This window comes from Dysidea avara, chromosome 1, assembly GCF_963678975.1.
Source record: "Dysidea avara chromosome 1, odDysAvar1.4, whole genome shotgun sequence".
Taxonomy (NCBI): domain Eukaryota; kingdom Metazoa; phylum Porifera; class Demospongiae; order Dictyoceratida; family Dysideidae; genus Dysidea; species Dysidea avara.
The window spans coordinates 48,782,598-48,800,093 of record NC_089272.1 but is presented as its reverse complement, the minus strand read 5'-3'; the positions used below and the strand labels follow the sequence as shown (position 1 = coordinate 48,800,093).

Genomic DNA, 17,496 nt, shown 5'->3' with positions numbered 1-17,496 from the left:
AAACCTTCTTTCAAGTGTTGTATAATTATGTACAATATTTACTTAGTCATTATTATACTTGTTAATATACATGGTGGCTACACAATCATTGCCATTATTAATGTCACACAGACAAAAATGATTTGTAACAGTTTACCCTACCATGAACTAATGGGGACCAAGAGTCAAGTCACACTAACTTGTTATTACAATCTTTCCCAAAGTATAGTCCATTAAATACACTTCCTGTTGACATGTGACCACAAGTTTGTCTACACTGACCATGGCCTTTTTTAGATAACTACACAATATATTGTTGAACTGCCACAAACACTGACTATAATTTTAGTTGTATACTTGTATCATAGAAATCAAAATACTCCCAGCCCACACTCATCACCTAGTGGCATGTGTATGCATTACTAATATTGGCTGGGTTAACAAACTGAACAGTTTATTAGTTACAGGATCATAACACCACCATCATCTTGTGGGTAGTCTTGTAGATGTGGACTGGTGACGTACTCCATCTATTATCAGTCCCAAGGAAATTGAACTTTCCATACATTGCCACATCTTAATAATGACACAGTTCAGTGACTGATCTAATCATCCAATTAGAGCACACCATCATTTTAATGCTACAACAAGACAAGGATAGGTGCAACAAAAATAATAACACATTAAACAGTTGTTTAAAATTACTCTAATGCAACATAACATCAATGCAATAGCTAAGCAAGTGGAGTAGTTTTCTTGTTTATATTGTAAACCATTTAAATATGTAAACAAACATCCATACAGTGTTTTTCCTACTAAAAACACTGATGTGGTGTGCCAGCTTTAGTCCACTCCACTATGTGTCTTGTTGTTGTTTGTGTATTCAGTGACAAAAACATAATTTGTCTTGCATTAGTAGCTTCATGGTCACTCCTCAAAATGGGACAGTGGAATTTCCTACTAAGCCCGGCTGCATGCCAAACTTACTCAAAGAAATAAGCCATCAACAAAGTTTTATCTTCTCTTAATTGTTATAATCATACAGCTGTGACCATTTAATCTGTAGACCACACAAAACTGAATAATTTATTTACGTAGCTAGGCCGGCATACAAACAAATTTACTGAAACTTGCCAAAGTTAAAAAATGGCCACTCATTTTCCCACTTGAAGTCTACAGTATACACTGTACTACTGTACTTACCTCAAATCAACCTTCACATGTGAATAAGTCACTTCTGGTACTGGTACTGACATGACTGTAAGTGTCTTGTCATCAAAACCTTCCAACTCCACATAGTTGCCCTGGTCGTGTTTCTGTTAGTGAAATATAACAGAATGTACATAAAGAAGTAGTGTTTAACTTTGCACATGGAATTGCAAACACCTCTAATGTCTACCAAATTATGGTCACATAACTGGATTAGCAAAAAGGAGATCTTTCACACACCCAATTCCATGAACTTCAGATACCATAACTTAATACATATACCTGAACCATCCATTAAGTGATGTATGTTGGACATGCTCACTTGCTTTTTGTAAGTTGCAATTCCGGTAGAGCGAAACTTATAAAAACCACTCATTAATCAATACTGAGCAGTTTTAGAAATGTACAAGTGATGGATGATTAATGGTGACAGTATAAAGGTGTCAATTGAGAGTATACATGTGTAATTTGGTGCACTTTATGGCTTTGCCCTTAGGTGTAATTTTGATTGGTCATAAATATTGTGTCAAACACTTGAATAAAAAGATTTTAAAATGTTTTCGGAGGGTCATGTAGTACAAATGAGTTGATTGTGTAATTCTACCAGGATTCAGCTCACAGTGGAACCTTGGTGAGACACATGTGTAGACAACTAATGTCCTCACGTAAAGAATGGGGAGGAGGGAGTAAAAAGCTTATTCTACCTACCTAATAATGTGGTCTCCATATTCCTGCAAATTTGTGTTGCCACATCATTACACACCTTGGAAAGCCACTCAGCAGGGTTGTTTTGAAGATCATTGTGGTGAACCCCCTTGTTTACATATTATTGGGGAAATGTGTATCTGAGTTTTGTATTGTTTGTATATAGGTGTGAATATCAGAAGTAACCTCTCCAAGGTTCAAAAGGATAGTCAGCATACACAGATTATGACATTGTTGAATTAAAGGTGCTCAGCATCCAAAGCACTGGATAGTGTCATGCATGGGTCAGTTCATCAAACTTCTCACTGATAATTTTATAATTTTCCATGACCATATAAACAAATCCCAGTCATTTCACCTGTAGAAATAAGTACACGTAATCTACATTATACACATGAGGCATACCATGAGCATGTATACCACCTAGTGTATCTGAGTATATCATAACTGGGAAGAGCAACTGATTCACACCTACAAAATTCAGGTTGGTGGGGACAAGGTTACTATACATGTGTTAATATGAAAGGTGTCTATTACATGATATAGATGAGAAAAGTAGCTAACCATATTTGGACTACTCATACTCAGTCTTGTGCAACCACAGTGACTGCTAGATACTAACAAATCAGATGAAATTCCATCAATAGTATTTAAACACTGTATGTGCTGCAGAAATTGCACCTATATACTCCATGTAGTGGTGTAGCTAAGGTGGGTACTGGTAGGGCACAGGTCCAACCAATCAGTTCCAGTGCCCTACCAACACAGGTACTCACCGTACGTAGCTAGCTATAGCTAAATTGTATTAATAATATTTCATCAAACTTAATTGCTCTTTGCAACCAAATCATAAATCTAGCTTGACCAACATGCAAGTTCTACATGAGATCCATAATAACAATAATCAATTTTTATAAGATCCAGCCTCTACATTGGTTAATGGTTACAATTACAACTATATCATATCATCCTTGTTGTATGGCCTACCTTGGAATAGAGTCATAACATATCAAAACTATTCTATACATTTCGTCAAATGCAGCCATTATCGATGGTCTAATTTTTTTCACTCAATACATAGTTTTACCCTTAATTCTAATCATTAAAATGATGTAATATCTGCTTTTTGTTTCTTCCACAACCTCAGGTTGGTCAAACAAGCTGATTCAAAAAACCTTGCCATTCCTTGTGATTCCCTTGTCCAATACAAAATACATGCTTTTTGCACTATACCATATAAGGGGAAACCTTGGTGGGGATAAACTTTGGCCAGTAGCAAGCTAAATTAATTTGCATTTGGTGAAATAAACTTTGGCAAATTCAACCTCAGTGTTTAGCTATAAAGATGCTAATCTGAGGTGCTACAAGTACTTGACAGGTTAAATGTTGGTGAATTTGTAGCAAATCGCCAAAGTTTCCCTCTATACAATATACAGAAAACACAAAGTACAAACCAGCGTTGTAAGTGGGCCGGGTTATCCGGATTATCCGGGTAATTTGGGTCACATTTTGTCTGGGTCAGGTGGGTCTTATCCACTTCACTGAATATCTGGGTCTGACCCGGATGAGATCATATAGAGAAGTACGCCAAAAAACCTTGTTTTCCCAGCATTTACTTACCCACCTGATGATGCGTAATTTACCAGAACAAGGCTCTTTTTGCCATTTCCACTTGTCTCAGAACAAAATCTAATACACCACAGGATTCACCTGACATCAAAGAATCTGATAAACTAAACTGTGTTTCTGTATACTAAAGTATGTGGAAGTTATGGCGGCTTGTTTACAAGGTAGTGTAATTTTCACCAAATGCGGGCAATGCCTAAAACAGAATCCAAAAAATTTGACATTAGTTTTAATATGAAAGGATGTGCCATTCCTTTATATACAAATCTATTAACAATCTTACAGGTTTGAAATTTCTCAAAAACTTCCAAACTATTTTACAAGTATTCAATGAGGATTCACCACCAATAAACTGAACAGATGCCCATATGAACATGCAGTTTTCTTCCGTGGACCATCAGAGAATCCCCCCCCCCCACATGTTGTAGAATAAAATTTATTCAAATAGGTGTCTATTAAATTTGAATGTTCCTCTTGCTCGCAGGGGCCTGTACCAATTACGTTTGCACATTGTATTTCGAGAATTTCACTTATGGTGTCACATGAAATTAAAGCTCAAATGATAGTCATGACAGCTCAAGTGATAGTTTTGAATAATCAGGCCATACCAATTTGATCATATGTTTCATGGATTGTTTTCCCTCTACTGGTAGATTGAAAAATAAATCAAAATATGTAGCTAATTATTTGACTTATGTGGCTGCTTTATTAGAATATTTTACAGGTAAAGCACTTCTTGTAAGTGAGATAGTGCTCCATTTCACAATTACTGCTAGTAGTACTGATATTACATCATGGGTTGGCCAAAACACTGGCCTGCCACATTAAGATTAATTTGTTATGGCCTTTATTATGATCAAACATGAGTAAGGCCACTCCAACTAAATTTCCTGCTTCCTATCCTGACCTCAGGCATATTTGCATGCGGGTGGGTGGTCCATTTCCATTATGAGATTGGCAGCTTTTCAAGCTTGGCACAGCTATAAAAAGCTGCACAAAAGCATGTTCCTTCCTTTTCAAGTCGGTTGCAAAAATAGTAACACAAACGTGAAGTTTGTGCCGACTTGCATTGATAGCACTACTGACACATGAGCTAACACTGTTACAAGATGGCTTTTACTAATAAGCCTGTCAGTAAGTATGCAAAAATAACTGGAAAATAATGAAAGAATATGGAATATTTAGAGCTGACAGTAACCAGATGCAGGAGAGATTTTTTGGGACAAACCTAGTCCCTTGGGCAACATCAGCAGTGCTGCCTGCCCAGTATCAAACAATCAAATCTAACATAGAATATATATAATACGCGCAGGCGCTTAGAGACTTGCCTTGATGAGTAGTCTAAGTGTCTCTTTGACTTCTAGTTACGGTTGAATTTCAATGAATCGGTCCTCTCCGTAGGATAATATACATCCCCATGGTTCTCCGTAGAGCTTTCTGATTTAATAATATATTATAAGCACTCATGGCGTTTATAAACTTAATTTCTAATTTGAGAAGCGCCACTGGGAAAGTTGGTAAAGGATCTGAACTTTTGAAGGATCGTAGACGGCGGCTCGGACGGCGGTAGAGGGTCAAACACTAGTATGGCAGAGTAACAAAGCAGCAGTATGATGTGTACCGTACTAAATGATTGTAGTTTATCCCACGTGAGCGGAGATTACGTCTGTGCTGGACACGTGGTGCTGACATGTGCAAATCAGCCTGGCGGGGATTTTCTAGCGCAAACAAAAACCATGATCACCACCACCACCACACCTACTGATTTAATAGTTCCCGCGTAACACAAGCGCAATTTGCCGAGAAGAAGAGTAGTGCAGTCTTCCGGTAGAGCTAGAAACTACAAAAGCGGTGAAGGAGGTTCAGCCTTGAAAGAAACCAGAGGTACGCTAGTTTTAAAAGGTTTAGTTGTCGTACAAATTGGTAGATTAATAGGACATCATTTTAATATTTACTAGCTCATGCCCTTTTGAAGCGTTGTGACTACCGCATTTGTCTTGAAGGCAAAGCGATACGTTACATCGTATCGTATAGATGGGCTATTGTCTCACGCAGCCAGACCGCTTTTTCTTCTTTTGCTATTGGGTCGGAAACAAAAAGGGTCTGGTGAAATGCAGTATAGCAGTTTTGTTGTGGCAATTACCCCCAGATTTTGGGAATCTTACTTCGCGGCTGATAAAGGCTCACGAACGGCGAGAACTGCACACGATGGCTTCACAGTAGGTTTGGAAGCCACGTGTGTGATTCTCATCGATCAATACTGCACTGCATTCACCTTGCCCCTTTTCCCTACGATGTTCTGGCTGTGCAAGACTTGTATAAGAACAGAAATGCATTTGGGACTACGCTGAAAGTGGCCACTACAATAGCAATTTGGTGGTCTTGTCTAGAAGTGATTGCTACGGTTTGTGCTTGCGTGATTGTTTCTGATCTCTGACCACATAATTTTCCTCACCACTGCTTCATTTATGAGAAAGATTGGCTATCTTTGTACAGCAAGTAGTTTGTTTAACCATGTGTAAGCATGTGTTGCCTTTGAGGGTTCTTTTCTTGGCTTTTATTTATAAACTTTATAGCACAGGACAGCCTATTGTTAGAATATGTTTTGTCTTTCACTAATAGGTGCCTCCCACCCACATGTAACTAGCTGTAGCTAAGCTAAGATGACACCTGCTGCAACATATTTATGGTGGTCTTGTTCCGTAACATGCTCAACTTACTGTGGTGTGAATTTAAAAGTCCAAAATGTTTTAGTAAGTTTTGTGCTTTTCTGGACAACCACATCTGCAGTGGAACCATGTATTTCGCACACCTTGGCACCATGTCTGTAATAGAGACACATCTTGATTTATGAGGTCCAAATGCATCTGGTTTCCTGAAGTTGTTTTCAGAAAAGTGTGTGTTGTGTGTGTGTGTGTACCTTCCAGTCTACCCAGCTGCTTAAATGGGGACCTGGTGGCCTGGTGTCAACTGGGGAAGCAGCCCACCCAGCTGTTAACATCAATGGGTACCTGGTGTAAACTGGGGAAGCAAATGCCTTGTCTCGCTTAGTGGTGTTGGGGTCGTTGTGGAACTTTAGATTCCGCGACCTCTCATGAGACCTGGACAGTCCTCCTGCAGGTTACTAGCCTTGCCCCAGGAGGATTTGCCTGCACAAGGCTCAAGTGCCTGAGTGGTGCACAAGCATCCCAGTGCTGGTTCACTGGGTTCACTGGGCGGCAATAGCTATGTTTCGCATGGCTGCCGGAGGTTTGCTTTTGTTTTAGTGTGTGTACCTACCTATCTATCTATCTACTTATGTTTGTCTGTACGCACCCACGTGAGCAAAATCATTAGCTAAATGGTAAAAGCAGCTTGCACGTAAGAAGTAAAAGCAAAATGAAGTCTGTATTAAACTTCCGCACAGGTAAACTTTGTGCTGAGGTGGTTTTTTCTCAGCAGTCTGAAAAATGGGTATGGCGACTCTTCATATACATATACTCTATTCTTGAACGAAAATGAAGGGCAGCCTCAAGGCCTTGTCTAAACAATTTGCATGAGAAAGCACGATTGACGCACTATAAAACAGTTGAGAAGATACTTCTGTGCATAATTTGCTGCTTAAAGTGGTTTGTTATAGTTATGCTTCCTTAGCAGTGCATAGCAACGTAAGTACCGAATTACAAAATAATTCATGAAATATGCTAAATTACAGTATTTACAAATCTAATTGTCTAGCTGAATTAATAATAACAATAGCATGAATATAAACTGGAATTATATACATGGTTGATTAATGGCCTATTTGGTTAGAATGAGATAGTATTAACTGCATAGGCCCCTGGTTTTTAGAAGTAGCTTTACATCAACTTGTTTACTCACAGGACTGTGATCAATTGACCTGATTATTTCACTGTTTCCTTATTAGTAAAGTGACCCAATTTAAACGTGTGTACATGGGACCATGGATAGACGCCCACTGTATAACACAAATGTGCCTTAATATGAAGTTGGCTGTGATTTAGAACATCCATTTTTGAGTTCCGTTGTATAACCTTCCCACTCAAATAATACCTCCATTGTTCTTTTAAATGTTATGTGGTCTGAGGTGATTACGTATTTGTAATATGGTGCCAAAAAGTAACACCTAAAATAAATTGATAGTGGGTAGTTGTGTTGTACAAACTGTGGTCAATAATTGTATGCAAATTGACTGATTTAAGAAACCATATATGCTTTGAAGTGGTAACTAAATACTGTAGTGTATGCTCTAACATTATGTTTGTATATAAATTTGTCCTTAGAGTTTATATAAGTGGCACCTGTTAGTGTGGACAGTGAGGTCACCTATATAATGGACATACTGGCATTATTATGGTCCCAAAGTAAACAGTATGATGTGGGCATCTTCATAATAATCAGGACACTTTTTGTTGGTTCTGAGGCATCCGTTTTATGTAGATTCCATTGTCAAATTTATGTATCCTGAAGGCAGGGCCTATTTAAAGAACGTGACATTCCATTAATATTCTTTCACAATTACTGGGAGCTTGTTTATGTTTACTGAGCCATTTAACCATGTACTGTACAAAGAGTATACTGTTTCATATCACTAGAAATTGGCGGTAATCTTTGCCTTGTGGTGAAATTGTGTGATCCTTCTACTGGCTTCTACCTGTTTCTGTTACAAGTTGTGTGTCCAGGTCAGTATATCTAAATCCTTCAAGGGTAATGAATAATGATTAGAACACCTGGTTTAATTGTACCTGTAAGTTGACAGTGTTTCCATTTTGAAGCTTATTTCACCTGTACTGTTAATACTGGTTTGTACAGCAATTGAATGCACTCAAGACAGTGATCTGTTACAATGATTAACACTGCTTTTATCATAATGTGTTGCTTTGTCTGAAGTTTACAGAAAGATTACATACAGTTGTTATGGAGACTTTTTGGTAACTAAGTAACATGTGTAGGTGATAAAGGGTGTGTTTCACTTGCTTTCCGAACAAAAGGGAACTGTTGTTGTTAGCAGTGACGAATGTGGCACCCTTCCACCATGGGACTAGGACAAAGTGTCCTGATTGAGGTGTTCTGATTTCAGGGATCTGAATGTGTTTATTCTAGTAGCTAATACAAATGAGACCATGGACTAGTATCCTAATTATCAAGGTGTACTTGTTTCACAATAGTTCCTTTAATATTAGTCCAGTTCCATTGCCATGTCTGAATTCTCAATTTTGGTATGACATCAATCCTGCATACCATCTGTAAACATGTTGTGAGATAGATGATGTTTGGAGTAACATGTGTCTGGTGGGGTCTCAGAGAGCAGTTGTTTCTGTGTTGGTCTCACATGTTTGTACTGAAATGTGTTTGTTTCTGTTGTTGATGGTTACACCTAGAGCTAATTGCACTTTCAAATTATTACTCTTTGTGTTGAGAGATCAAAGCATGTTTGTTGCTTAAGTATGTGTGTGACCTTTTACATCTCACAAAAGAATTGAAAGATATTCTAGCCTAAGCAATCCTAGCTGTTTGTTCTGCAACTTAACATAGACTGTCTACACACTTTACTAGAGATGGCTGAAGATAAAGAGGTTTGATTTGTAGAGATGAACAAATTGACTGCATGACACTACCTTGCAACACTAGACACTGTTGACTCAATTGTACAAAAGTTATCTCATACCAATACAGCAGTGTTACACTACCACAATGCTTCATCACATGCTGTCTTTAAGCTCTCTAACTCATCCACCCATACATATGTGCTTTATTCAGCCTTATTACAGTGCTATTATTGTAGGTCAATCCTATAAAAAATGTGTTTTGTGGCTAATTCCATGAAAATATTTTCAGCTGGAAATATTTTCACCATGTTATATGCAGAAGTTTCATAGACTGTCTGACTCATTGTTAACCACCTCACATTAGTAAACAAGAGTTTCCAGCATGTTTGCATCATGGCTCCACTGTCATTTCTCTACCAGACAATGATATAGTCTGGTATAAATAACAGCTTAGTGTATTGTTAATAATATTGAACAAAAAAATATATCATCTATGAATTTTAATAATTATGTGTGCTAATTATTAATGTGGTTTTTCTCTGAAACTCTTAGACAATCTCATTAAAATAACTTGTCTCAACAGGGCCTCCTGCTTGAAACGTTTTTACATGTTATCTTCCCTATACATGTTTATTATAACATGTCAGTTACATGTGTGTTTGTGCATGTTGTGCATGTTGGACTGCAAACATCAGTATAGCAGATTATTGTTGTGAGGTCCAATTTTTTTAAAATAGCCTCCAGCATAAATTTCTGTAATTATGAAATCTATGAGACATGAACAATTTCTCTGTAACTACAGATCTCTTGGACACTATAACATGGTAAAGTTATGAAAACTTAAGAATGTATAGATGGTTCTGCTCATTATTTTTTTTTAGAAATTCAGTTTGCTAGCAGAAATTTTTGTAAGTTAAAACTTTGATTCGCAAAAATAATAATAATAATTGGACCTGCTGTACACATGCATGTTGACGTTGATAGCTTGTACTTGTAGTATATTCACATTTTGAGCAGTCTCAAAGAGGAAGACCTCTAGTAAAAGGCCTAATACTCCTAAAGTGTCTTATTGTGTGTTTTATCATTTTCAGAAAATGGAGACACATTATCTACTTGTTTTGTTGTTATTGTTGATCACACTACACAACTCTGAACAACAAGGTGAATAATACACATTGTATTTTGTTATTAGAGGGTTTCACTCTAATTCATTCACTGTACTCCAATACATGTATTACAGGTCTTATTATCCACCCACCTCAAGATGTTACAATATGTGCTAGAGATGATGTTAATATCACTTGTGGACATAACTATACTGCATCGTTGACTCCTCTGTGGAGAATAAATGGACAAGCAATTTCTGGTAGTAAAATTGGGACTAACAACACATTTGAGATGCCAGTGGTAGCTGATAATATTGATACAGTATTGACAGTGTATTCTGCAAATGAAATATTGAATCAAACTAAATTTCAGTGTGAATTTACATTCCTACCTCCTGTACAGAGTTCAGTTGGCATTCTAACAGTCATGGGTAAGTTAGTAACTGAATACAATTCAACAAGCAATGATTTCTCATTTTATTATGTTGTTGTTCACATGCCTGGTTTAAAGTCTCTCTGAACATTTTGTTTATACACTTTAACTGCTTCACTCCTCACAGGTCCCCCAACCCTACCAGTTATCAAGGTATTAGAAAGGAGACTGACCTCACTGGTAATATCATGGGACACACTCAGCCATACCTCATGTGGTGATGTGACATACAATGTGACCTTATCTGATGGGACAGCAGAACTGGTGGAGGAGAGAACCACTACTAGTAATACTATCAGTTTCACTGATCTTGATAATGATACTCAATATGAAGTGACAGTGTTGGCTATTAACAATGCTGGACCAGCAACTGTTGTTACTACTAATGTAACCACCTTAACTCCTTCAGGTTAGTGGAGTGTTTGTATATGTACTGGTGTTTGTTGGGAAATGAAAGCACAACTGAGTGGCTCATTTATCGGTGTTGGGATTGTTGTGGACTTCTGAAACTTCTCATTTAATATCCTTTCTCCATAAGACATAGTGCAGTCCTCGTGGAGGTTACTACGCTGTAGTCCATCAGGAGGGGATGACTTGCTTGCATTAGTTGGCTCTAGTATCTGAGTTGTGTACAGGTACCCCAGTGTTAGGTAGCAGTAGCAGTGCTTCGCACAGCTGCTGGAAGGTTTGCTATGCTTATGTAGACTATTGCGTAATCTTTGAAACAAGAAACACTTTGAAAATTTGTTGCATTTTGTAACAGGATTACATATTTGGGGAATTTTACATTGAAATGATCTTCATAATCCTCTGTTGACTGTGATGTGTCAATGATATGAAATACAGTATTGAAGCCTCCACAAACAAAGATTAGAAGGAGGCTACATGTTGTAACTGTCATATCACCAACAGATACATACAGGATGTTTTTGCTAGCCACAATAATTGTTTGGCTGGCTATCAGTCCTCTGTATGTATCATTTATGTGTAGACTTCATTTTTCACTTAACTTTACATATAATGTATGGTATTGTTGTGTGTTATGTGTTTGTTAATCTTTAGTACCTTCTCCTCCGAGTGATTTGGCAGTAAGCTTGAAGTTTGTTGATTACAGGCCTATTGTTACCATATCTTGGAATGTGAGTGTGTGCGTGCGTGCGTGTGTCTGTGTGTACATGTGTGTGTAGTTATAGATCACTGGTCTGGTAACAAGGCCACTCTGCTAAGTGAAGTTGCTGAGCATGAAACTTTACTCAAATTGTTTACATGTGGACCAAGCCAACCTGTTATATTATTAGAAACAGTTTATCCAACTGTACTAATAAACACCTGTTAACTGTAGCTGTCAGCTGTCCATGTTTTTGGTGTGCATGCATGTTTAGGAGATGTGCAATATTTCGAGCTGGGATAGCATAGTGAGGATAGAGTCGATAGTGTTTTATCCTTAACCTTTTTCTTGTTGTACATTTTGTACACTGAATACAATGTGTATACATTACTGAATCTTATGTGTCTATAGGTATCATCATTGTCACATAACATGACTGAGGTGGAGGCCTTAAATGTCTCTTTGACTGGTGAAGATGATATAACAACAACCTTTGAAGTATCACCTAATACAACTACCTTCCAAATGTCACATAATATGACATCAGATGATAATGTTTCCAGACATCTTGATGTTGGAACAGATTACATCATTTCTGTTTGTAGTGTGAACAGTGTGGGATGTAGTGAGACAGTTAGTACTTCATTAGGTATGTACTGTACAGGGGGGTTGACTGGTGAATTACAGTGGAACCTGTCTTAGTGGCCACTTGTACATCTAAAATGGTTCATTTAAATTCCCCAAGTGAGAAGTTTATACTGTCTAACGCTACCGTACCTTAGGCCATAAAAAATTGGCCTGCAGCTTCAACAGGTTCCACTGCTATATTCCAGACACCTTAAGATGGTGTCCTTGTGTCAGGAGGTGTAAATGTGTACATCAATGCATGAACATGTGTCAAAGTCTCTTTATGAGGTGTCCAGATATAAGGGGTCTGTTTACTCTAATACGACTGAAACCTACACCCTTAGGACTAATGTCCTGGTTGTCAAGGTGTCCCTGTTTCAGGCCCTTGTACAAAAAACCATTTTACAGTAATTGCACACTTTCAGAGGTACCAGCTTTTTATAATCAGGTGGTCCCCTGGACAGCTAAAGTTCCAACATTGCATAGCATTTCATTCACTGTTATGTTTTATAAATTGTAGCTGTACAATAGCTCCAGTCAGCAATAGTCCAGTGACATCCAGATGACCAGTCCATCTATGTATCGTGTGATGTGGCTGAGTCAACTCCTAGAGTTAAATGTTTAGCAAGACTGAATTGTTCGACATGTGATGAGGTCACTTCTGAAATGTTCACCAGACATACCGAAATATCAGTCATGGCTGATACTGACTATCACATTTCTGTGCTGGTTGTTGAATCACAAAACAGTATGCCACTGGAGAATTACAGTATAGTAGAAACCATCTCGGTACCAAAACTTACACCAGAGCCGAATCCCACACATGTACCACAGCCGAGTTCAACACAACAGCCAAGCTCAACACAACAGCCAAGCTCAACACAACAGCCAAGCTCAACACAACAGCCAAGCTCAACACAACAGCCAAGCTCAACACAACAGCCAAGCTCAACACAACAGCCAAGCTCAACACAACAGCCAAGCTCAACACAACAGCCAAGCTCAACACAACAGCCAAACTCAACACAACAGCCAAGCTCAGCACAACAGCCAAGCTCAACACAACAGCCAAGCTCAACACAACAGCCAAGCTCAACACAACAGCCAAGCTCAACACAACAGCCAAGCTCAACACAACAGCCAAGCTCAACACAACAGCCAAGCTCAACACAACAGCCAAGCTCAACACAACAGCCAAGCTCAACACAACAGCCAAGCTCAACACAACAGCCAAGCTCAACACAACAGCCAAGCTCAATACAACAGCCAAGCTTGACGCAACAGTTGGAACCAACAGAACAGCCAGAACCTGGAACATCCTGTAAGTTTTTAACTAGCTTGAACTGGTTAGAAGCTACACAGTTACACTGTACTGTATGTAGCTAACTGAATGGTTTTGCTTATAAACTTACCATATTTACATACTGCTGTAATTTTTAATAGTAATTGTGGGGTCTACATCATGGTCTTAAATTTACAGGTGGGATGTGTTGTGCAATTCTTTATTGAATTCATGTAGTGATGGTAAATTAGATACAGTGGCACTATGCTTAACCCTTTGTTACCATGGACGCATGTCTATTGAAATCCATTCGTAGTGCCTTCGGTCCAGGGATTACAGGGCTGATTCCATTGTCATTTTATTCAGGAGGGGGGGGGGGGGGCATTTTGAATTGTGTATCATGTGTAGCCAAGAAAACCATCCAGGGAACGAACATCATTTAGAATAAACACAAGAAGTATATAACACATAATGTTTACATACCTATGAAAAAAAGGCCATAACTTCCATCTCGGTGGTGGTACACTATTCTAATATAGATTAATTGATTCCTCGCGTGATGGCGATTCGATTGGTATATAGTATGATATCATCACACTTAGCAACAAAATGGTGGGACAACTTTTATTTCGTGTGACGAAGAAGAAGCAGCCCTATTCCATTTGCTTCACAGCGTGTGAGTTCTGTGTGTTAGTGTGAAACTTTTTAGATGTACAGCTATATAAATAGGGTAAAGAGGTACGTTTTTTGTCCCAAAAAATGAAGATAAAATCCTTCGAATAGTGCCTCACTGTGGTATTATTCGAGGGTGCACTACTAACACTTTAAACCACTACTATAGCTAGTTTTATGAAACAATCACAACACGTTGCTACTAACTTCTATACAAGACCTTTCTTTCACTCAAGTCCTTGTAGCACAACCATGTCACGCCTCGTGCTACGTGGTCAATTTACTAAAGGGAATTTCGATTATGTGACAGCCGTTTAAGTTTTACCAGGACAATGCCTTTCTTATATCAAGATGGAGATTAATACTAAAGTTATGAGAGCACTAGTAAAGAGTAATTACAAAAGTATGGTGTGGTACTATTCAAGGGCGCGGCACAACAAATCAAGTGATTATGGTATATTGCTATTATTTATTCAGCTAGTTAAATATACTGTGATTTAGTGTATTTCATGATTCATGAATAATTCGCTGATTACGTTGCTATGCACTGCTAAGGAAGCATAATACAAACCATTTTGAACTGCAAATTATGCACAGAAGTATCTCAATTGAAGGGGTCAGCTGCAAAATGGGACAAGCACCATTTGAAAATTTAGGCGACCATGGTGGTGGGCCATTAAACAAAATTTTGGTACATAATTGAATTAGAATGTTTGCTTAAAATTATTTTGATACTGCCATGAACTTTTAAGTTTTATTGTTTACTTAGTGACAACATTATTCACATAGCTAAATCAAGCCATTCCAATGTTGAAGAAATTAAAAATGTAAAGTGGCACATGTGTCCCTTATTTCCATGACCCCTTCAACTGTTTTATAGTGTGTCTATCATGTTTTCTCATGCGAATTGTTTAGAAAAGGCCTCAAGGCTGTCCTTCATTTTTGTTCACATAAGCACGAGTAATGCCTCCCTTTCAACTTGAAGGATACGATATCTCTGGTAGCCTAAGGCCTTCAGTGTTGTTTTAAAAACTGTTAAACCTCTATAAAACCAAAAGGGAAGACCATTCACAAAGTATATGAAGAGTCACAATACCTGTATTTCAGACCGCCAAAAAGAAACCGTCTCGGAGCAAAATTTATGAGTGTGGAAGTTTAATACAGACTTAATTATGAAATTAATTTCAGTAAACCAGGCACACGCCCACAACCTGCTGAAACAAAAGGCGAATAGAATTATATAAAACATCATTTCATTTTAATGCACATCACAATGGGGAATGCCTCACATGTCCAGTACTGCCAATTAGTGTCCAGTGTGATTTGAATACCTGGGATTACTAACATTAAAAGACTATTTGACAAAAGATTTATAATTTCAATGAATATACTAGTATGAATGGTCATTACATTTTAAATTTAAGTTGCTTACATTTTAAAGTTACAGTGGGTTCCCTGTTATCTGAACACCTTGTGCCGGTTCAATTACAAACGTGTTCAGATAAGTGAATTTGTCTGGTTTTAAGTGAATCTCATTCATTTTTATGCACAGTTTTGTTTAACTACTCTAATAGAACATACGGTAACTGTCAAAATACTCTAATAGAACATACGGTGATTGTCAAAATACTCTAATAGAACATACGGTAAATGTTAGAATACTCTAATAGAACAGTTATTCATACTGTTTTGGATGATCGAGAGTCTGGATATTTGAGTGTCTGGATAATTGAATACTTACTGTAATTCGCTCATAGCGGCCCTGTGTTACAGACTGTAACCTTCTTGTGGTTCTGTAATGATATAGTACTAACATAGCCTTTTGCTGTTGAAAAATCAGTGTGTTTTAAAATGTGGTTGAATTGCTAGAGTAAGTTTCATACTAAAAGGATAGAATATGTGACCATCTCAGCAATAACCCGTCTAGTTCGCACAACTTCCAAATTTCTTTTTATTTTCTCAGCATTATCTGCATTGTTCAAGGAATGGTCCACCAAAGTTTCAGTCGATTATGGTGAGTAATTTTGGAATTACATCACTAGACAGTAGGAAGAGCAAGGAAATCGATTTGTACAGTAATTATACTAAAAATATACTACAGATGCTTACATTCACAGTCATAACTTCCGTTTGGATTAGTCTACAGGTTTGGGATTTGGCTTACAATGTTCACCATGGGTTGGCAGATCGACCAAGGTTTAGTTTTTGCCCAGCAGTTACTTCCACATAGGCATACGAAGGAAGTTTTATTGAAGAAATGGCAACGGTTTCGCTTACGTCTATCGCATCATAAACGAACGCATGTGACACGCAAACCATTGGAGTTACAGAAATTTAACAAAGATTTTCAAACTCCCCAGGAGTAGGCGAATAAGATGGTATAATAGGTTTAATCAATTTGAGTCTTCCTTCACTGAGTAATGGCTCAATTAAAACTTACATAAAAGTTTCTTTGTAACACGCATAATTTCACCAATTTTTTTAAATTTAATTTTTCTCAAAATGCATGCTTGTGTGAACTAGACAGGTTTTTGCTGAGATGGTCACATATATTTGCAAAGAAAGTTATGGGGTTCAGCTCTTAAACCCGCATAATCCAGGAAACTGGATTTAAAAATAAATACGCACGCCTTTCACAAAGCGCTGTAACTTTTGAAACGTCCATCCTATGGCTACGCAATTTACATCATTCTACTTTTGATGTAACAATAATTAAACAGTACCTAGGGGTTTACCCTAACACTAAATGGTGATGCCAAAACTGGCCATGAAAATAACTTTTCGCTAAGGAAACACACAAACCCTTTACATACCTTTATAAAATGGTCAATAACTCAATGGCAGTTGCTCCTATCACCTTGCAACAACTTCCATTTGATTCACTGATAAATTTTCTATTAGGCCATATACAGCTCACATAGTAAACAGGATTATACATGTGGCAAGAATTTTGAAACACGGAGACGCAACTCACAGTTGTTCATTGCTTCATAACAAGTAAGTTACAGTGTTCATTTAACCTTCTCTAAGTAGTCCAGTGGACATACCTTTAATAAATGTGTAGTTGTAGGCTGTAAGAATTCAGTTTCCCCAACTAGTGTCACCATGTGTTCCCATATTGTGTAAACATGCATTCCCCAAAAGTTCTCTGTGAGTTTAAGGGTTAAAGTAAGCCATTTAGTGACATCACATTATTACAT

The 17,496-nt window shown here is 37.8% G+C and overlaps 1 protein-coding gene across 2 annotated transcripts; it reads left to right on the top strand.

Annotated features, from left to right (window-relative positions):
* Positions 1-5,014: 5,014 nt before the first annotated feature.
* LOC136266725 (uncharacterized) lies at positions 5,015-13,190 on the top strand. Of its 2 annotated transcripts, XM_066061757.1 has the most exons (7): positions 5,015-5,403; positions 10,160-10,229; positions 10,309-10,605; positions 10,735-11,016; positions 11,670-11,746; positions 12,127-12,364; positions 12,863-13,190. In XM_066061757.1, the coding sequence occupies exons 2-7, from the start codon at positions 10,163-10,165 to the stop codon at positions 12,871-12,873; spliced, it is 972 nt and encodes a 323-aa protein (XP_065917829.1). In that variant the 5' UTR covers positions 5,015-5,403; positions 10,160-10,162; the 3' UTR covers positions 12,874-13,190. The 2 variants fall into 2 exon arrangements, with proteins under 2 accessions (XP_065917829.1, XP_065917822.1); XM_066061750.1 differs by lacking the exon at positions 12,863-13,190 and having other exon boundaries at positions 12,127-12,846.
* Positions 13,191-17,496: the final 4,306 nt, after the last annotated feature.